The sequence below is a fragment of the Camellia sinensis genome, chromosome 1 (genome assembly GCF_055761805.1).
Source record: "Camellia sinensis isolate YWXY chromosome 1, ASM5576180v1, whole genome shotgun sequence".
Classification (NCBI taxonomy): Eukaryota; Viridiplantae; Streptophyta; class Magnoliopsida; order Ericales; family Theaceae; genus Camellia; species Camellia sinensis.
This window is the reverse complement of record NC_138961.1, coordinates 182,942,895-182,964,713: the sequence shown is the minus strand read 5'-3', so window position 1 is coordinate 182,964,713 and position 21,819 is coordinate 182,942,895. Positions and strand designations below refer to the sequence as shown.

At 36.1% G+C, this 21,819-nt stretch overlaps 1 protein-coding gene across 1 annotated transcript; it reads right to left on the bottom strand.

The window, feature by feature from the left end:
* Positions 1-1,754: 1,754 nt before the first annotated feature.
* On the bottom strand, positions 1,755-18,368 carry LOC114307527 (CBS / octicosapeptide/Phox/Bemp1 (PB1) domains-containing protein). The gene is made up of 14 exons (XM_028252917.2): positions 17,914-18,368; positions 17,591-17,759; positions 17,357-17,489; positions 15,094-15,264; positions 13,495-13,573; positions 13,270-13,383; positions 13,028-13,094; positions 11,497-11,602; positions 11,368-11,426; positions 3,549-3,655; positions 3,340-3,470; positions 3,074-3,156; positions 2,902-2,991; positions 1,755-2,363 (listed from the first exon to the last, which is right to left on the bottom strand). Exons 1-14 carry the CDS (start codon positions 18,057-18,059, stop codon positions 2,184-2,186), a joined length of 1,635 nt encoding a protein of 544 aa, XP_028108718.2. The 5' UTR covers positions 18,060-18,368; the 3' UTR covers positions 1,755-2,183.
* Positions 18,369-21,819: the final 3,451 nt, after the last annotated feature.

The window sequence follows — 21,819 nt, the reverse complement described above, 5'->3', positions numbered from 1 at the left end:
AAATTTGATTAAAAAAAAAAATTTGTTCTAATGATTTCATTAAATAAGTATTAAATTGAGTATTATCGGATTGAAAACGCTATGAGCTTTCGTCAAATCATTATTTATAGTAGTTAAATTTTCATTGCCAGATGTCTTCCTGAATAACTACCTCTAGGCAAAAATTTGTAAAAAAAATATACTAGTCAGTCGACCGGCCGAACATCTGCCTAGTCGTCCGGTGTTTTGATGAAAATTCAAAATTCTCCGTTAGAGCACTTTATATCAAAGGGAATTTTTACTCAAATTTGGTGAAGGAAAAAAAAAAGATGCACCGTTATGAATCAACTAATAATTATTTATTTTTTTGAGTAATGGTAGAAACTCATGTTTTACTAATATTTTTATCAAATGTCTTACGTGGGTATGAGACTCACATAGTGTGAATTTCACATACCTATATGAGACATTTGATAAAAATAATAATAAACTATTTGGAATCCCTAACATTTTTGTTAGAGTGACGAGTAGATGTCAGTGATCGAATTATTTGTCATATACATCTTAGGAATGAGAAGTTTTTTGTTAGTTGTGGGCATGGTCACACGGTGTCTCAAGTGTGCTGTGATTGATAGATGAGTGAATCTATGATTTTGTATTGAGTGATTGGGAAATATGAGAGGACATTATGATTTATGATTAGCCAATCACACCGTTCTCTACTTTTATGCACATTTTTGTATAAGAGAAGGAGAAAAAAATTATCAACACGTGGAGAGGTGCAAGTGACATTTACTTTCTCACATCCTTTCATTTGCACCCCCCACCACAGAAACACTTATACCCCATATGTTTGTAATTTTTTTTTCCTTCTTCCACCTATATGTAATTTCCCTTTCTGTAAAAAAATTTAAAAAATGAATTAAAATAGTCAATTTTCAAACGAACATTCTGAAATTATTATTATTAATTTGAGTTTAGAAATATGTTTGGATTATGCTGATAGATGTATTTTATTTACGTTAATGGACCAAAACAATGATATCATAATTGACTCATGCATATGACGATGTGAGCATTGTCTTTAATAACTCAGACTCTCTTCAGTTTTAAATCGGACTAGGCAATTTAATCCAATTTATTTGTTCTATTTTTAGATTTAATTTTAATAATTTGAATCTTTAACAGAAAAAACACCCGCCGGTAAATTTGTTCTATTTGAAGATGTTGAACCAATAGATTGCCTATGACGTGCAAAATAATATTAGAGTCGACTTGTACATCGGATCATGTGGTCACCATTCTGACTCTGAGCTAACCACAAGTTGCCCAGTCATATTATGGTTAATTATGAACACTTGCGCAGGCAAGGGAATACAAATAAGTATACAAGGCATCATTGTATCAAAAAAAAAAAAAAAAAAAGAAAGTATACAAGGCATCACTAGTATTTTAGAAGTTAATTGACTTACCAATAAATTATTGGAAAAATTACAACAAATAAAAAATAATTAAATTTGACTTCATTATAAAATAAATTTGAAATTTTAATTTATCAATTTAAATTCTAATCTTTTGATTTATTTTTAATCTAAACTATCCACCTATTTCCATCAAATAAAACTAATGAAAAAATGATAATTTAATTACCAAAAAAATTTATATTAAACATTATTGAGTTTAATTAAGCATTACTCATTTCCTCGTTAGAAACATTACCAAGTAGGTATGATTTTTTTTTCCCCCCCTATTCAACAACATAAACTCTACTAAAGTGCAATGCAATCTGGGGAGAGATTTCACATTCATGGGACAAAGTCATTGTAATTCATGCCCTTAGATATTCACTACAAAGATTATCCAAGGTTTTCACCCACTTAAAACAAGGCCACAACGTACTGCTGTATTCACCACCCCCGCCACTCGACATAAAACACGTGCACGGGTGTACATACACTCTAGCTCTTTTTGCCCCTTCCGCTTGCAAAAGAAAACAAAACATTCAAACTCCCCTTGCTAATATATATTTGCGCCTTGTCCTCCCACTGTTTCATTTGTAGTTCACTATTATACAACACTGCCAACTCTATAGGCTATGAAACCTGAAGCTACTTTCCATCTTCAGTTATTGTCGAATATCTTCCCAAGAAAACATCTCGAGATGCTGGCATAATTACGTTTCCTTTCAACAGATCAACAGAAAATCAAAGGTCGTTACGCTTTAAGTAGACCAACACACTAATGCCTGTCAGAGCAACTGCGCCAGCCAAAATTCCAGAGCGGGGTGTTAGCCACCCGGTTTTCTCACTGGTGGTGGTTGTACATAATTCTTGTCCCGCCTTTTGTTGACTTGAATCAGAAACATCCAAATGCAATCTCAAAACCTGCAAAAGAGATGCGAGTCGTAAGAACGGTCATGAGTAGCACGCAAAAGTTTCCGAAAGTTATTTGCAAGAAGTACAAAACAACTTCTCATTAAAGGATGTTTTTATCATTTATCCGAGTGCAAATGATATAATCAGGTTAAAATTGAATCAAACTCAAATGTTGGACATATTCAATTCAATTAGATCCAAGTACGACTAAACCTGTATTATATTCTACTAACACAAGAATAATTAACAAACGTCGCAAGGCATTGTCAAATAAACCCTTAACACGCAACATTCTCTAGAATTCTGATTCAATCCATAGTTTTGAAATTATACCCCTATAAAAAAAACATTTCAGATTATTCAAAACCCATTGAGCTGAAGCTCAACCTAAGATTGTGGTATATTTGCACTAAATTAACCCTTCCACATCTCCAAATGGTATGGTAAACTAGACTACAATCACCAACAGATAGATGTTTGATATAAGTTCTTTTGTCACTTCACATCATATTGACAGACGAGGTTTAGTGACCTCTGAGAGCACTACCTTTAGACCCACTGATCTGGCATGGCTAACGGCACTAACAAGATCACCATCTGTTGTAAGGAGAACCCTATCACCTTCGTCATCTTCATACTACAAGACCACCACAAACGAGATCAAAAAATTTAACACCAAATCAGAAAATATATCGAATTATATATTCTTAGGCACTCACCAAAAGCTGAGGCCGGCCTTGATCACTAACATCACCGAACCTTTGCATAACAGCAGAAACAAGCTCACCTAAGTTCTCAGTGCCTGATGAAAGTTTTAAACAACACAAAATAAATAAAAACAGATCAACATCATGATTTTAGCAACAGAGAGAGAGAGAGAGAGAGATTTGCATGAAGAAATAAACAAAGCTTTTAAAAGTAAAAATTATTTCCCCATTGCAACACTACCATAAGCAATCAATTATAGCCTTGAAACGATACTGACCAAAATTTAATCGGTGTACGCGACCCTTGTGGTCGGCGAATTTGAAGGCAAATGAATTCCCAAGACCAAGAGATGGATACCTCCCGAGTTCTGTCCCATCTGATGTGTTTACTGCAGACATAGACATCTCACTGTGCACAACAACATAAAGGTGATAGATGAATTAATCAGTCGCCAAAACAACATACCCAACACACCAAAATTGATACCTCTGGTTGTCATAATCCTCTGGTGGCTCTAGGGAAAGTGCTGAATCCCAAAACTTTTGCATCATTGTGTTTGCCACATCATTAACAGCTCCAGAGCTACTATCAACCTTGAAAAAGATATATCATACCCTTAGTTCCCTTTTGCATGTTATATGAGATACTTTTTTATTTATTTAATTTTTTTATTAGTGTACTTCTCCATGTCTACAACTCAAAAGTTCAGCACTTTTTTATTTGAGATGCAGATAGACATGTAATCATCAAGTCATAAACATAATAGAATGTCCCCCATACAGTTCCAATTATAGAAGCATGAAGAGAGTGATAGAAATAGGTTCAGTTGTAGGATCATATAAATACTTATCTTAATAGCTTTCAAATGCTTAGAGCACAAATGAAGCATTCAAGTACTTAGTTGCATGAAGCAGGGGTCAGGGCGGGGCCGAGAGTGGGGGAGTGAGTGCATATAAAGTTTTCTAAAGTTTTCTAAGGTTGGAGCACATATAGAAGCTTGTATATATTTTATATATTAGATATATAAATATGTTTTAACAAATATTTGTTTCCGCTTAATTGTAATATGTGTTAAAATATGAATAAATATTAGAAATTAGTATTCATTTGCAAATTGTTTTTGTTAAGTATGAACAAATATTCTGTGAAAACAAAGTAAAAAAACATGTTTGGGTTGATTTTCTTTTGTTTCTTTCAGATTTGTACAATTGAGAGGTTCTATGTCAGTTGGAGTGAATTTCCTGTAAGTTTCGTACTTTTCCTATAAGTTTCTTACTTAGGAGCGCGTAATCAAGTTTCAAAGTAAGAAACATCACCTAGTAGGAGTTTCTTGCGACTAAGTATGTAGATAAATATACATAGACATGTCACAAAACTCAGAATTAATATTGCTGCATTTTCTTTTTTTAAAGTGAGAAACACTGATAGCAAACCATCAAAATGCTATCAGGTGTTCAAAAAGTGTCTACTAATGCATAATTTAGAAACAGAATGTTGCAATTTGGAACCAATTGAGATGCAATATATAAAAATTGAATGCTGGTGAGTACTTGAGGAATGCCAGCCAATCAATATAATACCACAAATTTTACTTATTCAGCATTAAATAAATGACAAGTAAAATAATGAGTTCCTAGAACTACACAATACAGAAATGTACCAATAGTGAGCAAAATCATGACTACATTAAGTGAAACATGTAGTTTGGGTGTTCACTCAAACTTAAGTATCATTCCTCTCCCAACCCAAAAATTGAAGCTTTGAATAATCAGCTTAGGGTATGATGAGATATCACCCCTTATTTATACATGAAGATTAGGGTTTACAAACAAGACAATTACAAGATGATCCCTGAGGGCATCACAATGATTACAGACCCAAGTGCCTTTCGGCTAATAAAATACTAAGACTTTCGGTGATTATAATATGCCAACACTCCCCCTCAAGCTGGTGCGAAGATATCTCTCATGCCCAGCTTGCCTAATATGTCATGAAACGGTTTATTCCCAATTCCCTTGGTGAGAATGTCAGCAAGTTGTTCACCAGACTGAACAAAAGGAGTACAAATGGTACCACTAGTGAGTTTTTCCTTAATGAAGTGGCGATCAATCTCAACATGTTTTGTCCTGTCATGTTGAACTGGATTGTGAGCAATGTTGATGGCGGCCTTATTATCACAATATAACCGCATGGAGTCCGTCTGAGCAATACCTAGATCACTCAACAATAATTTGATCCATAAAAGTTCACACACACCTTGTGCCATAGCTCTAAACTCAGCTTCTGCACTTGACCTGGCAACCACATTTTGTTTCTTACTCCTCCAAGTAACTAGGTTGCCGCCGACAAATGTGCAATACCCTGACGTTGATCTCCTATCAGTTACTGACCCGGCCCAGTCAGCATCTGTATAGGCTTCTACACGAAGATGGTCATACTTTGAAAAATACAGACCCTTACCAGGAGCAGACTTCAGATACCTCAAGATTCTCATGACAGCCTCAAAGTGAATCTGATAAGGAGCATGCATAAACTGACTAACTACACTGACAGCAACAGCAATATCAGGACGGGAGTGAGATAGGTAAATGAGCTTACCCACTAATCGTTGATAGCTCCCCCTATCCACAACTTCTCCTCCTTCATCATCTCCCAATTTTTGATTGGGTTCCAGTGGGGTGGCACATGCCTTGCAGCCAAGCATCCCAGTTTCCTTCAACAGGTCAAGCACATATTTTCTCTGTGAGATAAATATCCCATCCTTAGAGCGAGCAACTTCAATTCCCAGAAAATACTTCAAGCTTCCCAAGTCTTTGATTTCAAATTCTTTGGCTAAGTATTTCTTCAACAGAGGTATTTCCTCACTATCATTGCCTGTAAGAACTATGTCATCTACATAAACAATAAGCGCTGTAGTCTTACCGCATGAGGAATGTTTCACAAACAATGTGTGATCTGCCTGACTTTGTTTGAAACCATATTTAAACATAGCCTGAGTGAATCTTTCAAACCAAGCCCTTGGAGATTGTTTGAGACCATATAATGACTTCCGAAGTTTGCATACTTTCCCTTCTGTTTGATGATCTTCAAAACCCGGAGGAATGTCCATATATACTTCTTCTTCGAGGTCACCATGGAGAAAAGCATTCTTGTCATCAAACTGATAAAGCGGCCAATCTAGATTAGCTGCGAGAGAGAGAAGTACTCTGACTGAATTCATTTTAGCCACGGGTGCGAAGGTCTCCTGATAATCAATGCCATATGTCTGAGTAAACCCTTTTGCCACAAGTCTTGCCTTGTAACGCTCAATAGACCCATCTGCTTTGTGTTTCACAGTATATACCCATTTACAGCCCACAGGTCGTTTGCCCGTAGGTAACTCAGTCAATTCCCAAGTGCCATTCTTTCTAAGTGCTTTCATTTCCTCAATCATGGCTAGTTTCCACTCAGAGATAGCAAGAGCATCCTGAAAATGGTTAGGAATGCTAACAGAGGAAATATTGGACACAAACGCTCTATATGAGGATGACAAATGAGAGTATGATACAAACTGTGAGATAGGATGTTGAGTACAAGATCTCACACCCTTCCTTTTGGCAATAGGAACATCAAGATCAATGGACTCACGAGATTCAAAGTTACCTAGACTCTCATCAGAAGCAGGAGATGGCAGTGGAGTAGCAGAAACAGTCCCTTGTATCCAGTTAACTTGTTTTCTGTCGATGTCCCGGACATAAACATGCCCATCCTTATTCTTGGTGACAGTGGGTTCTATAGTTCCAGTAGAAGAGGGGGGTGCAAGAATAACTGGTTCTACCATAGGAGGCACAGGACTCACTTCTACCATAGGAGACACAGGACTCACTTCACACCAAGGCTCCCCCGGAAAGGAGGACGGTGACACCGGAGAGGACAAGAAATAGGACTGGGATTCAAAGAAAGTGACATCCATGGACACAAACCACTTACGGGAGGAAGGGTGGTAACATTTATACCCCTTTTGAGTAGGAGAATAACCAAGGAAAACACACTTGAGGGAGCGAGGGTCCAACTTACCACGAGAGGGAGAGTGATTATGGACAAAACAGACACAACCAAATATTTTGGGAGGAATAGAAAACAAGGACTGAGAACCGAGGAGGACGTGAAGCGGAGCCTGTTTGTCCAAGACCTGGGTAGGGAGACGATTAATAAGATGGGCAGCGGTGAGAACAGCGTCGCCCCAATAGGGTTGAGGCACGTTCATAAAAAAACACATGCACCGAGCCATGTCAAGAAGATGCCGATTCTTGCGTTCGGCCACCCCATTTTGTTGAGGGGTATTGGTGCAAGAGGTCTGATGGATAATGCCATGAGTAGAGAAATAGTTTCCTAACCCAGAATCTATATATTCCCCGCCATTATCAGAACGAAATATTTTGATAGTGGCCCCAAACTGAGTACAAATCATCTTATGAAAAGTGCGAAACACAGAGAAAACTTCACTCTTATCTTTCATGAGATACACCCAAGTAGCACGAGAAAAATCATCAATAAATGTAACAAACCAGCGATGACCTTTCACAGACAGAACACGAGAGGGACCCCAAACATCAGAATGTATTAATGAAAAAGGAACTAAGCTTTTATTCAAACTGGGAGCAAAAGAAGCTCTATGTTGTTTTCCAAGTTGACAAGACTCACAAAGAAAGTCAGACACATGATGATTTGCGAAACTAGAAGGAAATAAATGCTTAAGTAAATGAAATGAGGGATGCCCAAGACGCCGATGCCACAACCATACATCAGCGGGGGTAGTAGAAGACGCGGTGGAAGAATAAGCAAGTTTGTTCGGTTGATCTAGGAAGTAGAGACCATTTTCTGCACTACCACTGCCAATCGTCCTCCCCGTGACAAGGTCCTGAAAAAGACAATGATCAGGAAAAAACGTCACACAACAATTCAAATCCTGGGTAAGACGACTTAAGGATAACAGATTAACAGAAAACTTGGGAACATGGAGAACAGAAGATAGATGCATGGTGGGAGTGACTTGGACTAAACCTTTTCCAGAAATGGAAGAAACAGTTCCATCGGCAATCCTAACTTTGTCCTGACCTGAAGAGGGCTTATAGGCAGAAAAAAGATCAGGGGAGCCAGACATATGATCTGAGGTACCAGAATCAATAATCCAAGGCAAAGATGTATGACACAGGAAAGCACAAGGAACAGATGCTAAGTTACCTGAGCGGGCAAAGGACGAGGAAGCGGTACTGAGAGCAGTAGAAGATCGGCGGTCCAACAATTGGCGCAAAGCATCCTCCAGCTCAGTATCAGAAGCTTGGGTAACAGAAATGGAATTAGAATCAAGGGTATCCACGGCACTAGACTGATGAGCCCGGGAATAGGAACCACGTCCTCGAGAGTGGCCTGACCGACCTCCTCGAGAACCTGACCGATCACCTCGACCCCCAGATGGAGTCCCATGAAGCTTCCAACATGTCTCACGAGTATGCCGCGGCTTCTTGCAATAATCACAGAATACAGACTCCTTAGCAGCAGACGGAGGAGGCAGGCTGAGGCCATCTCGAGGAGTAGACAGTAATGCGGAACGGTCAGTAGAGACAGGGGACATCATAGCTGACCGACGACTTTCCTCATTTTGTACATAGGCAAATGCCTCCTGTAGTGAAGGAAGGGTGTCCATACTCAGAACTCGACCCCTAACTGGATCATACTCCATATTTAGGCCGGCCAAAAATTTAAAGACCCGTTCCCGAGCAATGAACTTCTTGTACCCGACAGAATCAGTAGGGCAAACGGGCTTATAGTCTTCCAGGTGGTCAAGGCGTTTCCAGCCGTTGGTGAGGAAAATGAAGTACTGAAGAACAGTCTGCTCCCCCTGAAGTGTGCTTTCAATAGAGCAACGCAACTCAAAGGCCTGTGAAAAATTTCCTTTGCGGGAATAGGTAACAGCCACAGCCTCCCAAATGTCCTGGGCAGTCTCCATAGATAAGTAGCCCTCACCAAGTTCTGGAACCATCGAATGGATAAGCCAACTCATAATCAAAGAGTTAGTAATCTCCCATTGGTCATAACCTGAGTCAGTGGTACTAGGTGCCTGTATCCTGCCATCAACATACCCCATCTTTCCTCTGCTTTTCAAAAACAAAGTCAAACTTTGAGACCATGCTAGGTAGTTCTGACCATTAAATAGAGAGGTGGTGATTTTCAGACTAGGGTTGGGATTCTCAGTCACGGTAGTAGGTAGAATGAGACTCTCACTCTTTGGTGTTTGAGACGAAGAGGACACACTAGTGGAATCTGTCATGGATACAATACTACCAAACCCACAACAAACTAGTAGAAATCATAAACCCGGAAGGTGGTAGTGAGATAACAGGCACAATGACCACTATAAAGACATAACAAAAAATTAAGAAATGATTTTTTTTTTTTTTTTTTTTAAATATATATATCTATATATATTTTTTATTTCATTTTATTTTATTTTATTTTTTTTATTTTTTTTATTTTTATTTTTTTTTTTAAATTGATTTATTTATACATGTCTTTATATATATATATAACTATATATCCTGATATATATATATAAATAGAGCCGGATATATATATATAGTTATATATATATATATATATTTATAGACCACAGTGATCAGAAGTGGGATGACGAAGAAGACGAGCGACGAAATGGCTGGAGGAGGTCGCCGAGCTGCGGTGCTGTCGGTCGAGTGACGATCGACAGAGGAGGTCGACGAGGAAGACGGCTGAGGAAGACGAGCTGAGGACGAACAGAGAGAGAGAGTTGACGGCCGACGATGGTGACGATGAGCTGGCGACGGTGACGATGAGCTAGCGATGGTCGATGATGGGCGACGATGGCGACAGAGAGAGAGAGCTGAGGAGATGAGGAGATCGACTGAGGAAGACGGTACGGTTGAGGAGATCGACTGAGGAAGATCGACTGAGGAAGACGGCTAAGGCAGATCCACCCAGGTAAGCTTCGAACCCTAGAGTGTTGTTGGTGAATAGGTCTGCCAACGAGGGTGAGCCGAAACCCTATAGGTTCAGCTCTGATACCATGAAGCTTTGAATAATCAGCTTAGGGTATGATGAGATATCACCCCTTATTTATACATGAAGATTAGGGTTTACAAACAAGACAATTACAAGATGATCCCTGAGGGCATCACAATGATTACAGACCCAAGTGCCTTTCGGCTAATAAAATACTAAGACTTTCGGTGATTATAATATGCCAACAAAAATTACACTACCCATGTAATACATCTCCATGGAATCTCATCAAATGGTTAATACACACACACACACAGAGCGCTTTATTACAATTTATGCAACATTTATGTAATTGATATCCATGGACATGTCATAACTTTTTTTATGTATTTATAATATTATGTTATTTCATAACAACATACATCACATCACCACAAATTGACATCCAATATTCAATATAATATATCACAATAATCTATGACTTATATTCCATCCAAAATCAATTCCTTCAATCATTATTTTTACAGTTGGACATGCTTCTAACACTTGGGAGATACACGTATCCATCATTTGGACACACATAAAACACAATACAAGTTTGAACAAAATAACTTGAGATCTATTGGTAAAAGAAAAATAATGTAGATTTATACCTATTAATTTATCATCCTTTAAACTTTAGAAATTCATGTCATGTCATATATTTTTATTAATTTTGAATGAAACATGATATAATATATATAACCATATATTTTGCACTTATCCCCAATATGTCATATCCTACATCTTTTATCTTTTAAAAATTGTCATGTTTACATGTCCGACTGTCCATGTCGTGTCACGTGTCCATGCTTCTTAGCCTCACCCTCTTCCAAGCTGAGACCCTCCCCAACTCCACTACCCTGTCTTTTAGTCAATTGTTTTCTTGTTTCCTCCTTAAAAATAGTTGGATTTGTAATTAGGGAATCCCAGGGTTACAAAAAATAGTTACAAAAATCCCCTGGTTTTTTTTTTTTTTTTTTTGTAATTTTCCCCAAGTTTAATCACCAAAGAACTGTGCTTCTAAATAAAAATTTAAGTTGTACATGCTTTTTATCAAGAGAAAAATTACAGTTCCAGGACAGTGGATTAGCTAATCTTCATGTACACATTGTATCCGATCAACCAGCTCAAAGTTCAGGAGCTTGCTTCAGTAAGAAAAGCAGAAAACCTGGAGTAGGAACATCATGATCTAGAAATTATGTCACTAGTATACAAACAGCAACATCAGAAAAAAAAATGTCCTCACCATGGAAATTGCCGCATGAGTTATCTGGAGAACGTCCACACAAGCGACAACATATCCATCTGCCCAATGGAAAATGTCAAAAATATGATTGGGAAATCCATTACACTGATTTAAAAACTTAAAACTCACCTTTGTCCACAATAGGAAGATGTAAGAACTTGCCATCATGCATGATATGCAGAGCCTCAAGGATTGTTGTCTCTAATGTTGCACACTCAGGGTTGGGCGTCATTACCTTGACAAAGAAAAAACCAAAAATGAGACAAAAAGGAACCAAGTGAAACAGGTATTTTTCAATTAATCTGATTGGACAAAGGGAGGACATCGCTTTGTGTGTGTGTGTGTGTGTGTGTGTCAAATTATCAATTAAGGTCTGGATTAGGTACATACGTATATATACAGATGTTTGTGTAGCAGAGTAGTGGAATCAAAGAGAGACAAATACGAAAAAGGCTTACAAGGGAGGCCAAAGTTGGCAAACTATACCATGACCTCAGTTATCAGAATCTTACAATACACGATTGAATTTGTGTTTCGATTAATGATTCATGTATAGATCAATGTGAACCTATGGGTTAATCTATTTTGGGATAGTCAATGGTGAATCGCATGAATCATAATTTGATTCACATTTCGATTTATGTTTTTACTATTTATGCTTTCCTGAAACTATTGGGTTCTGACATATTTCGACCCCTTTTTACCTCCTTTTTTTTGTGAAAATGTCATAATACATTAGTATGAAAATAACTAATGATTCTTGTTATTTTGGTGATCAAATGATTTAATATGATCCAATTAGACCTCAAAGGTTGTTAACCTTTTTTCTTAATTTTTTTTCTTAGAAAAATATCAAAATACATCTTCTAAGGATGTTTAAGACTAACTTGCCCCCATAAATTTTTCTATTGTTTATTTGAGTGAAATAAACGTTGTCTAAACTATGTATTCATAAGCATGCAAGGTACACTAGAAAGAACAGTAACCATGTCTTTACCTCTACAACAAAACAAATATCAAGTCGCATTCATTGAAATTTTATGAGTTTGATGGAACATATAGAGCTTAACAGCTAAGCCAGAGGGGAAAATGTGATTTTCTTTGATGAAGTAACTGAGATGAGAAAAACTACTTCACAAGTAAACAAGATCTATTTACAAAGTAATGCCTATTCACTTGGAGTCACACAGCTTCGGGCCCAAGTCAGCATATGCAAATGGGGCAACCAAACAGGAAACATATCAACCGTGTCACATGTGGAGCATAAATATATTCAAACTAATACAAAATGATTCAACAAGGAATACAATTAAAATTAATGTTTTTCTACACCTAAAGCTCATCAGACTCTTGTTTATCATGCATTTATGTCAGCATTAACAAAGAGAGCAACCAAATAGGCGATCAACCAAAAGGAGCACAAATGTACCCAAACCAGGTAAAGTGCTTCTACAAGGTAAACACAATGTACAAGCAAAACTAGTATCAGAATGTCCAAGATGAATATGCCAAATACAGAAATAGAAACCTATTTATAGAGAAATAGTATATAATGATCTTGTAATAGTCTAATGACATTTCTGACTAATTCATCCTAGTGGAACAACTGAAACTGCTGAAACTGAAACCAATATAATGATAGGAGTTTCACAATAAGAACCTTTTCCACCAAAGTCAACATAGGAGAAAGGTTTTGGGCCACAACTCGCATAAGAATATCCCTTGAACTGCAGTTCAGTTACAACAAAAACAACTATAAGCAACAGTCATAATATATAAAAACAAAGATAAAGAAAATGGCACCTTAAACATATTTACCCAAATACGAAAATCTAAGATTTTATGAAAGGAAAAACAAAAAGAAAGAAGGAAAGGAAAACCCTGATGAAAAGAGAACAGTACGTTAGTATCCCCTGAATCTTGTTCTCAGTGGCAATAACGACGGAGTTAGCCCTCAACTCTCGCATCTGTTTGGCAGCAACATGGACAGGATCTGACGGTGATACTATTGCAACCCTGAAAAAATAGAATGTAGCAAGACTTGGTGTCAAAAAACCAACACTAAAACAAGTAGATAGAAACTATATCTCCTACACAGAAAGGCCAATGGCCGAGTTTGAAGAATACTTGGCATTTTCAGCAATAATAGTTGACAAACAGGGCTTGAACATTCGGTCTCGGAGTGTTTCTATGAAAGCGGACGGTGCTGAAATAGAGATTGACAAATTAGAGTCTACAAAATAAATATATGTTATCTACATCCATTAGATATGCATGATAGATTACACTCATCACTATGCTGACAAAGACAACATGCAAAAGCCATATTATATAGTATGACAGGCAAAAAAAAAATGAAACAAAAACAACTAAAATATAAATATGGAAAACGCCATCAAAACTTAAACAAAAATATCCAGAAATTCAAAAAAAATAAAATAAAAAATGAATATAAAATGATAGATCTCACCAAAATGAAGAAATGATTGACACCCATAATATTTTCATCTTCAAACTAGGAGAAATCGTGAGAGTAAAAAATGAATATAAAATGATAGATCTCACCAAAATGAAGAAATGATTGACACCCATAATATTTTCATCTTCAAACTAGGAGAAATCGTGAGGGGGGGGGGGGGGGGGGGGAATTTACCTCCAATACATTGGACCTGTCCCCGTTAGGAAAATCATTATTATTTCATGCTTCCAATGATGCAATTCAAGTGGCTATGGGGTAGAATCTGTAGATTAGTGATAGTAGGATGCAAATCAAACCAAATGGTAGAGATTCTGGAAGGAATTGTGGCCCAAAAAATGAAGAGAAATCGGGCCAAAAAGTCTACTGCATAGCACACAGTTCTGCATTTCAACAAGCAGCAGGTGAACTGGCCTTTTTAAGCTGAACCAATCCAATGCACCCAAAACTTGGTAAAATATCCAGTTGAGACCAGTAGATACCGTGAACGAGCCAGTTCAGAAACAATTTTTACTCACACTGGTAAATCGGGGTGTGACGAAACTAGATTGCCCAAAAAGCAATTTGAACGAGCAGGTTTTTTGAACCATGCATAAAACTTTCTGATGGGGGATCGAAAAGGCATTGGATAAAAGGAAAATTCAAGATTTTGTAATTTCTTATTTGTTTATGAGTTATAATTTAATTGAGACTTTTATTAAGATGGTGTTTTATTTTTGGTAACCTTAATTTAGGGTTTCCTACAAAACTTATATATATGCTTTATGTTATAGTTTTAGGTTAGCTTTTGGAGATAATAATATCGAGTTAAGGCCATGGCCATTTTTGTGTTCGGGTTGTGACACTTGATCATCTTCTTCCTCTGTTCTTATTCTTCTTGATTTCTTGAGCGTCTCTTTTGGATCAATTCTCCATAATATGTAAAAGAACAAAAACAAGGGGTTCACCCCTTGTACACAAAGTGACTACAAATGAGAAGTGTCTGCCTACTTATCTACATGAGTACAAAGATAACCAAAAATTATATTAAATAATATTCGCATATGAATCTGAATAAAACCAAGTGGGGGAAGTGGATATCCATGTAACTGAGCCCAAGTAATTGGTAGAAAGGCTCATTGAGTTGAGCTTATATCCTCACATACCACAGAGCAAGTTACAAATTTCCCTTGGGCATTCATAAGTGCAGCAACTATCCTTTGAAGACATAATGTATTGTACATTTTAAGTTGAAAGAAGTGCCAACTTACCAGAGAAATTGCTCCCCCACTGGCGCTCCACCCCTTCAACTGCAGCTGCAATGGCACTACCTTGCTCTGCAGCCTTCTCCATCCTGGATATAGCATCATAGAGGCACTTTGTAATATCCAACAAGGCAATAACTTCACCATTTTCTACAACAGGGAGATGCCTAAATTTTCCTGTCAACCAAACAATGATGAACTAAGATCATAACACCAATAGCTCACTTAAAATGTGTTGGTTAGTATGTATATGAAAATGATAATGGGTTATAAATAGAATAATGGATTTTTAAAGTGCCTAAGATTAAAAACAACATAATCTGAAGAAATGTCCACCAAAGAAAAACCAACAAAAAAAATTAAAAAAACATTACAGCATCAAAGGTTATAGAGATTAGAATAATAATACAACACCATTAATTCTGAAAAAAGAAAGGGAAAAATAGAGAAGGAAAGACACATGAAAAAGAATATACTACTATCAAACAAATCCAACTACCAAACCAAGTAATAGAGGTAGTAGAAAATTTTATGATTCCACATTGTAAATGAGACAGCAAAGTGCCACATACTGGCTGAAATGCCTAGACATAGACATGTACCCTACAGGAATCCAAAAATGTCAACATGTGCATTTACCCAACAGGAATCCAAACATGACAATGTCAAAACCAATTAAAAGCATGAAACAATTAAGAAACAACCAAATGTAATGTGATGTAATGTAATATAAGATGGATCTTTAAGTATGCGAATTAAAGCCCTCTATAACCATGGATGGTAATAAAGATCATCTCAATGAAAAGCATAAGAAGAGCCCCAAAAAACAAAACAAAAAGAAAATCAAATTCCATTAAGCAGGAAGAGTTGGGAATTGATCTATTTCAAGGCTTCACTCATTTAAAACCTTACATAATTGAGTTTCGGCTTCATAGAGTCCCATTTAATATTTATTTTTAGGCGAGTGTAGCTCTGGTCAGCTTATATGTTTTATTCATGTTACATAGGTCTAGGCTATTTTGGAATTTTCAAATTCTTGAAATGGGCAGGAGCTACGTTACATGGACTTGGGAACGAGTATCGAGTGCGGGTATGTATCTAGGAGTCAGACTCGACAAAATATTAAATGACCAATTACACTCACCCTAACCGAGAGAGAGAGAGAGAGAGAGAGAGAGGAGAAGAAGAAGAAGAAGATGGAGAGACAAAAGAAAGAGAGAAAACGAGAGAGAGAGAGAGGGGGGGGCGGGAAGATCAACAGAGATCGAGCTTCGTTCTTGGACTGATTCACGTTTCTATCTCATCAGATTCACGATTCTTGCGTGATTTTCTCTCTCTCTCTCTCTCTCACACGCATCAGTTTTAGAAGTCAAAGTGCTCATTTTTCAAATGTCCAAGTCAATTTAGAGTTCTGAGTCCTTAGAAATAGAAATAGAAATAGAAATCTATATAAAGCCATGTGATGCAACTAATTGAAATGAAGATGAGCTAGAGAATTTTCAAAACATTTGAAGAAATTTAGGATGGTGTGACTTGTAAGTGCAACCTTAGATATAACCCAAGCCACTATCATGAGAAGAGCACAATGGATTACCTATGAAGCCTTGGAGAGCTCGAAGACAGATGGGAGAAGCATGGAAGACGCTACGCCAACATAAGGAGAGCCCTCAACAAGCAGTGGCACAATTTACGACCAAGCACTTACTCTAAAATTTCACAAACCTCACCAGCACTAATGTCGATGCCTCCCGGTAAGTCCCCTCTCCTCTTTGATTCTCCCTCTGGCTCTTCATCTTAGTTTGTACCTTATTTTAACTATTTTTGCATTTGAGTTTTTAATTTTTATCATGCACTACTACAAATTACAAAAATCATTTTTTTATAGACGTACCCCAGGCATACCCGTATCCAATTTTTTTAAAGTTTTGTCATATTGGCATACTTGTACCCATATCCATGCTTCATAGCAATTGACAATCGCAAAGAACACCAAAATGCCATCTTAAAAGCAGCAAAATACTATACACATGTTTTTTGCATCACTTATGCTTGGCCCTACTTGTTTTCTTCTTTTTTCTTTACTCTCTAATACATGGGAAAGAATTAGAGGCACTATTTTTGTGTGCTTGTCTGCATCCCATATTCCAACCAAATACTATTATTATCACACACTTATGTAAGCTTCTACTCCAAGGACCATGTATATCATAATTTTATCTGACTCAATTCCTAGTCATGTAATATACATAAAACACAAGATAAAACTTACCCTGGACCATCTTTTGAAGAGCCTCAATTGCCAGTGAGTCCGAATTGACAAAAATAGGGTTCCTTGTCATAACCTTTGAAATTATTGTCTGCTCTGGCCTCAACTCCTCTGCTATAACTCTAGTTGCAATGTCCTACGCACAAAACAAACACAATTCAAACACTTGACTCCCCCAATAACACAAAAGCAAAAAACCAAATTAACCACAAGAAAATCGATTGTTATGCTCAAAACCTTGTCAGTGACTATGCCAGAAAGCAAAGCATTTGCATCAGTTAACAAAACAGCGTCTACACGACGAGCTGCCATCCTCCGACAAGCATCGGAAACAGTGGTCCCTTCCGGAATAGTGAGGGCTTTCGATAGCCTCAGTTTCTTGACCGTCCTTTCGCCACCAACAGGCCTGAAAGCAATCAATCGATTAAACAACAACAAACCCAAATCAAACAACAAAAACAATACAATGAATCATCAAAATACACACGTAATTCAATTCAATTCAATTTAAAAAAGTTCACACACCAACAACAAAAAAAAAAAAAAAAAAAAAAACTTACGCTTGCTTAGGGGAGGAGGGTTTGGAAAGGGTCCCGCCATTGGTGGTTCCGTTCTCGGATTGAATCGAAGATTTCTTCACAGTCGATTGATTTCGCTTCTGAACCAAACTGTTCCGTCTCGGAGCTGGAGGGATTTGTCCACTCATTTTCCTCAATTATTATTGCATAAATTAGGGGCCGTTTGAGGGGAGCTCTCTGAAAACCCTAGAATTTAGAGAGAGAAGAGATGGTAAACCCTAGTTTTAGAGAGAGAGAGAGGTGAGGATGGTTTGCCCTAACCCTCCCTCCTCTCTTCTTCTTGTCTGACCGCGGAGCTGAGATGAGAGAGAGATTCAAATTTTAATTGAATTTACATTTGATTTGAACAATGGATAAACTACTAACGAATAACTACCACGACTCCTGTTATTTCCTTTGAGCCAGGTGGCGTGTTGTCAACCCAACGCTCGACTTCCAAGTGGCCAATTGGGTTTCGCCCAATCTTTTGTTTGGCCCATTTTTGAATGGCCAATTGGGCCATTCTAATTGAATTAAAAAAAATTAGGTTTCGTTTGGCTATTTCATTTTGGATTAAAAAAAATACAAAAAAAATAACATAAGTTAAATAAGTTAATAAGGTAAAAAAATTTCAATGAATTTTTTAACCCCAAATTAAAAAAATTTCAACTCCAAAAAACTAACTAAATTTTTTTTACCAAACCGAAACTTGTTCAAATTTTAAAATTTTAATTTCTATGATATAGTGTGTCGGGATATAATCTGGTGAGTGTTAGAGAATGTGTGGTGACCACTATTAAATCACTTGCTGAAGAGAAAAGTGAATTTCCAATTACTGTGGGGTTACGCCAAAAATTAACCTTAAGTATTTATCTTTTTGTTTTAGTTATGGATGAGTTGATTAGAAATATTCAAAATGATGTGTCATGATGTATATTTTTTACAAATGATATCGTGTTAGTAGATAAGACTAAAGAATGAGTTAATACTAAGACGTAGAGGGAAACACTTGAATTTAAAGGATTTATAATAAGTAGAAGTAAGACATAGTACATGGAGTATAATTTTGGTAACAGTAACAATGGAAGCAAAGAAGTGAAAATTGATAATCAAGAACTACTTAAGAGTGAACATTTTTGTTATTTATGATCGATTATCATAATGCTTTGAGAGATTGGAGCGAATGTGGTCCATAGAATTAAATTAAAGTAGGGTGGCTTAAGTGAAGAATTGCGGCTGAGATACTGTGTGATAAACGAATATCCACTAGATTAAAAGGAAAGTTCTATAGAACGGTTATTAGACCAGCGATATTGTATGGGACAAAATGTTAGGCAACTAAGAAATAATATATAGATAAGATGAGTATTGCTTAGATGATGATGTTTACGGTGGATGTGTGGTGAGATTAGAAAAGACATAATAGATTGAGATGATTTGGTCATATACAACAAAGGCAATAGAAAAGAGATGTGTTACAGTGACAGTAGATGAAAGTGTTAGGGGAAGTGGCAAACCTAGATTGACGTAGGTGAGTATAGTAAATAGAGATATGAATCTCTTTAATTTGACTAATCAAATGGCCGTGTGTAGAGAAAAAAGATTCATGTAACCAACCCCATTTGATGATACTTAAGGCTTAGTTTGATTTGATTTAATTCCTATTATATTCTAATGTAAATTTACTAATAAGAACGACGCATATTAAATCTTCAAATAAAATATTGTTTTTTTCTCATGATACACCATAATCAATTGTAGTGTTGTTTGTTTGGAGGGATTGGAGTGTGAGATAGGATTTATATCTGTTGTTTGATTTTTCAATTTTGCTCCGACCTATTAGTCCCAAATGTGTTGGACTATTATGTCACATGGAGGGTACAAATGGAGGGGATATGAGATTAGGTGGTGAAATGACCATTTTGACCCTCTACCATATAATTATGTATTATATTTAGTAAAATTCAATAAAATTTAAATGTCTCAATTTAAAAATAAAATAATTTTATTTAATTTTTATTGATGTTTTATTTATTTAATTTTTTAATAGATATTTTTTTTTTAAATTTTGTTTAATTTTATTATTTAAATTTTAATAGATGTTTTATTTAATTTCATTATTTTATTATTATTATTTTTTAAAATAAATGTATTTGAAATTTTAATTAAAAAATAACATATATTTTTATTGATATTTTATTTATTTAATTTAAAAAAATAAATTTATTTAATTGTTTAAAAAATAAAATAAAATAAACTTTTATTTAATCTAGCTAAAATTAATTAAAATATTAAAGATATGTTTAATATTGTTATTACTTAGTAAATAATTAAAAATGATAAAATAGTCATTTGAGCATTTATCTTTCTCTATAATATCCCAAACAAACATAGGATTCGTATCTTATCCAACCAAATAATCATTTCCTAACATAAACATGGAATACATATCATATCTAACCAAATAGTCCCAGAACTATGAATCCCAAGATTATAATCTGATGGATTCAAATCCTCTTTTATCCAATCCGTTCAATCTAACACACCGATGTGTTTGATTGGACGGACTGGATAAGGGGGGATTGGTGTGTTTGATTGGGCGGACTGAATAATGGGGGATTGGAATCCATCGAACTTAAATCCTAAGACTGTGAATCTCTTAGACTATTTGATTAGATTGGATGTATATCTCGTGTTTGTTTTCTCATGGGATTAGATGTCTGGAAAGAATTATTTTTAGTGAATCCAATATTTGGTTGGACGGACTAGATAAGGATAAATGAACAAAAGACTATTTTACCCTTTCTTCAATTGTTTACTAAATAATAACAATATTAAATCTGTCTTTAAATTTAATCTTTATTTATAATTGATTAGTGGACCACAATTAATTGTTTAATTTTTTCAATGTTTGAAACATACATTTTTTCAATATTTATATTTTTTAATGGTCACATTTTTTCAATATAAATAAGACCATGTCTTTTCTAATTTTTATCCAACACAAAAAAATTATTTGTTCCAGCAACATCACACCAGCAGCATACCCCTTCTAATTTTTATCCAACACAAAAAAATGGTTTGTTCCAGCAGCATCACACTAGCAGCATACCCATTCTAATTTTATCCAATACAAAAAAATTATTTGTTCCATCACACCAGCAACATCATGCAACACACTAACAACAATACACAACGCACCAGCACTTCATATTGACACCAGCAAAACCGCACAACACACCAATTAACAATCATCCAAATAACTGTGTATAACAACCAAAATGAAAACAACAACCAACATGAAAGTGGTATATGTTCATAAGGATGTCAGCAGGTATAAATATTTGTTCTTACAACTAGTAGCCTTCAACAACAAAAACATCAGTATCCCATAACTAGATAAGTCAGGGGCACAAAATCATGATATAAATTTAACCCACAAAATACGGTGCTTGACGAATTAAAAAAGCAACAATTAAGTCTATGGAGTATAACTCAAAAGCCAAATATTCCCATCACATGCCACAAGTTTGTTATGGAGCATTTTTACTTAGCAACCTCATTACCTACCTTAGCCCATCATCATGTGTCAAGCTGAAGAACATGTCAAGCTTTTGGACATCATGGGATATGATTTCGCAAGCATCTAACCTTTCATCTACAGTAATTGGCAACTTTGTAAGATCATCATTTAATACTGCCCGTTTTGATACGACATCATGTGAATACCCCATCCTTTTTTCCAATGAATTTCAGCTTCTCATTGGTTTTACCCATGACATCCACCAACTTGTCAGCCAACATAGACAGCTTTTCAACTACATCATCATCAGATCTAGATCTTTTCTTGTCTTTCTTTTTGGCAGAGCTCTCACAAGCCCGTTGAGTTGCTGAGTTTGAACAATCCAT

Coding starts and splice junctions, on each gene's coding strand:
- LOC114307527 (XM_028252917.2), bottom strand. CDS start 18,059: ATGAGTGGACAAATCCCTCCAGCTCCGAGACGGAACAGTTTGGTTCAG. Junction 11,427..11,496: donor TCTTCCTATTGTGGACAAAG/GTGAGTTTTAAG, acceptor TCCATTGGGCAG/ATGGATATGTTGTCGCTTGT. Junction 2,364..2,901: donor CCAGATCAGTGGGTCTAAAG/GTAGTGCTCTCA, acceptor TCTCTTTTGCAG/GTTTTGAGATTGCATTTGGA.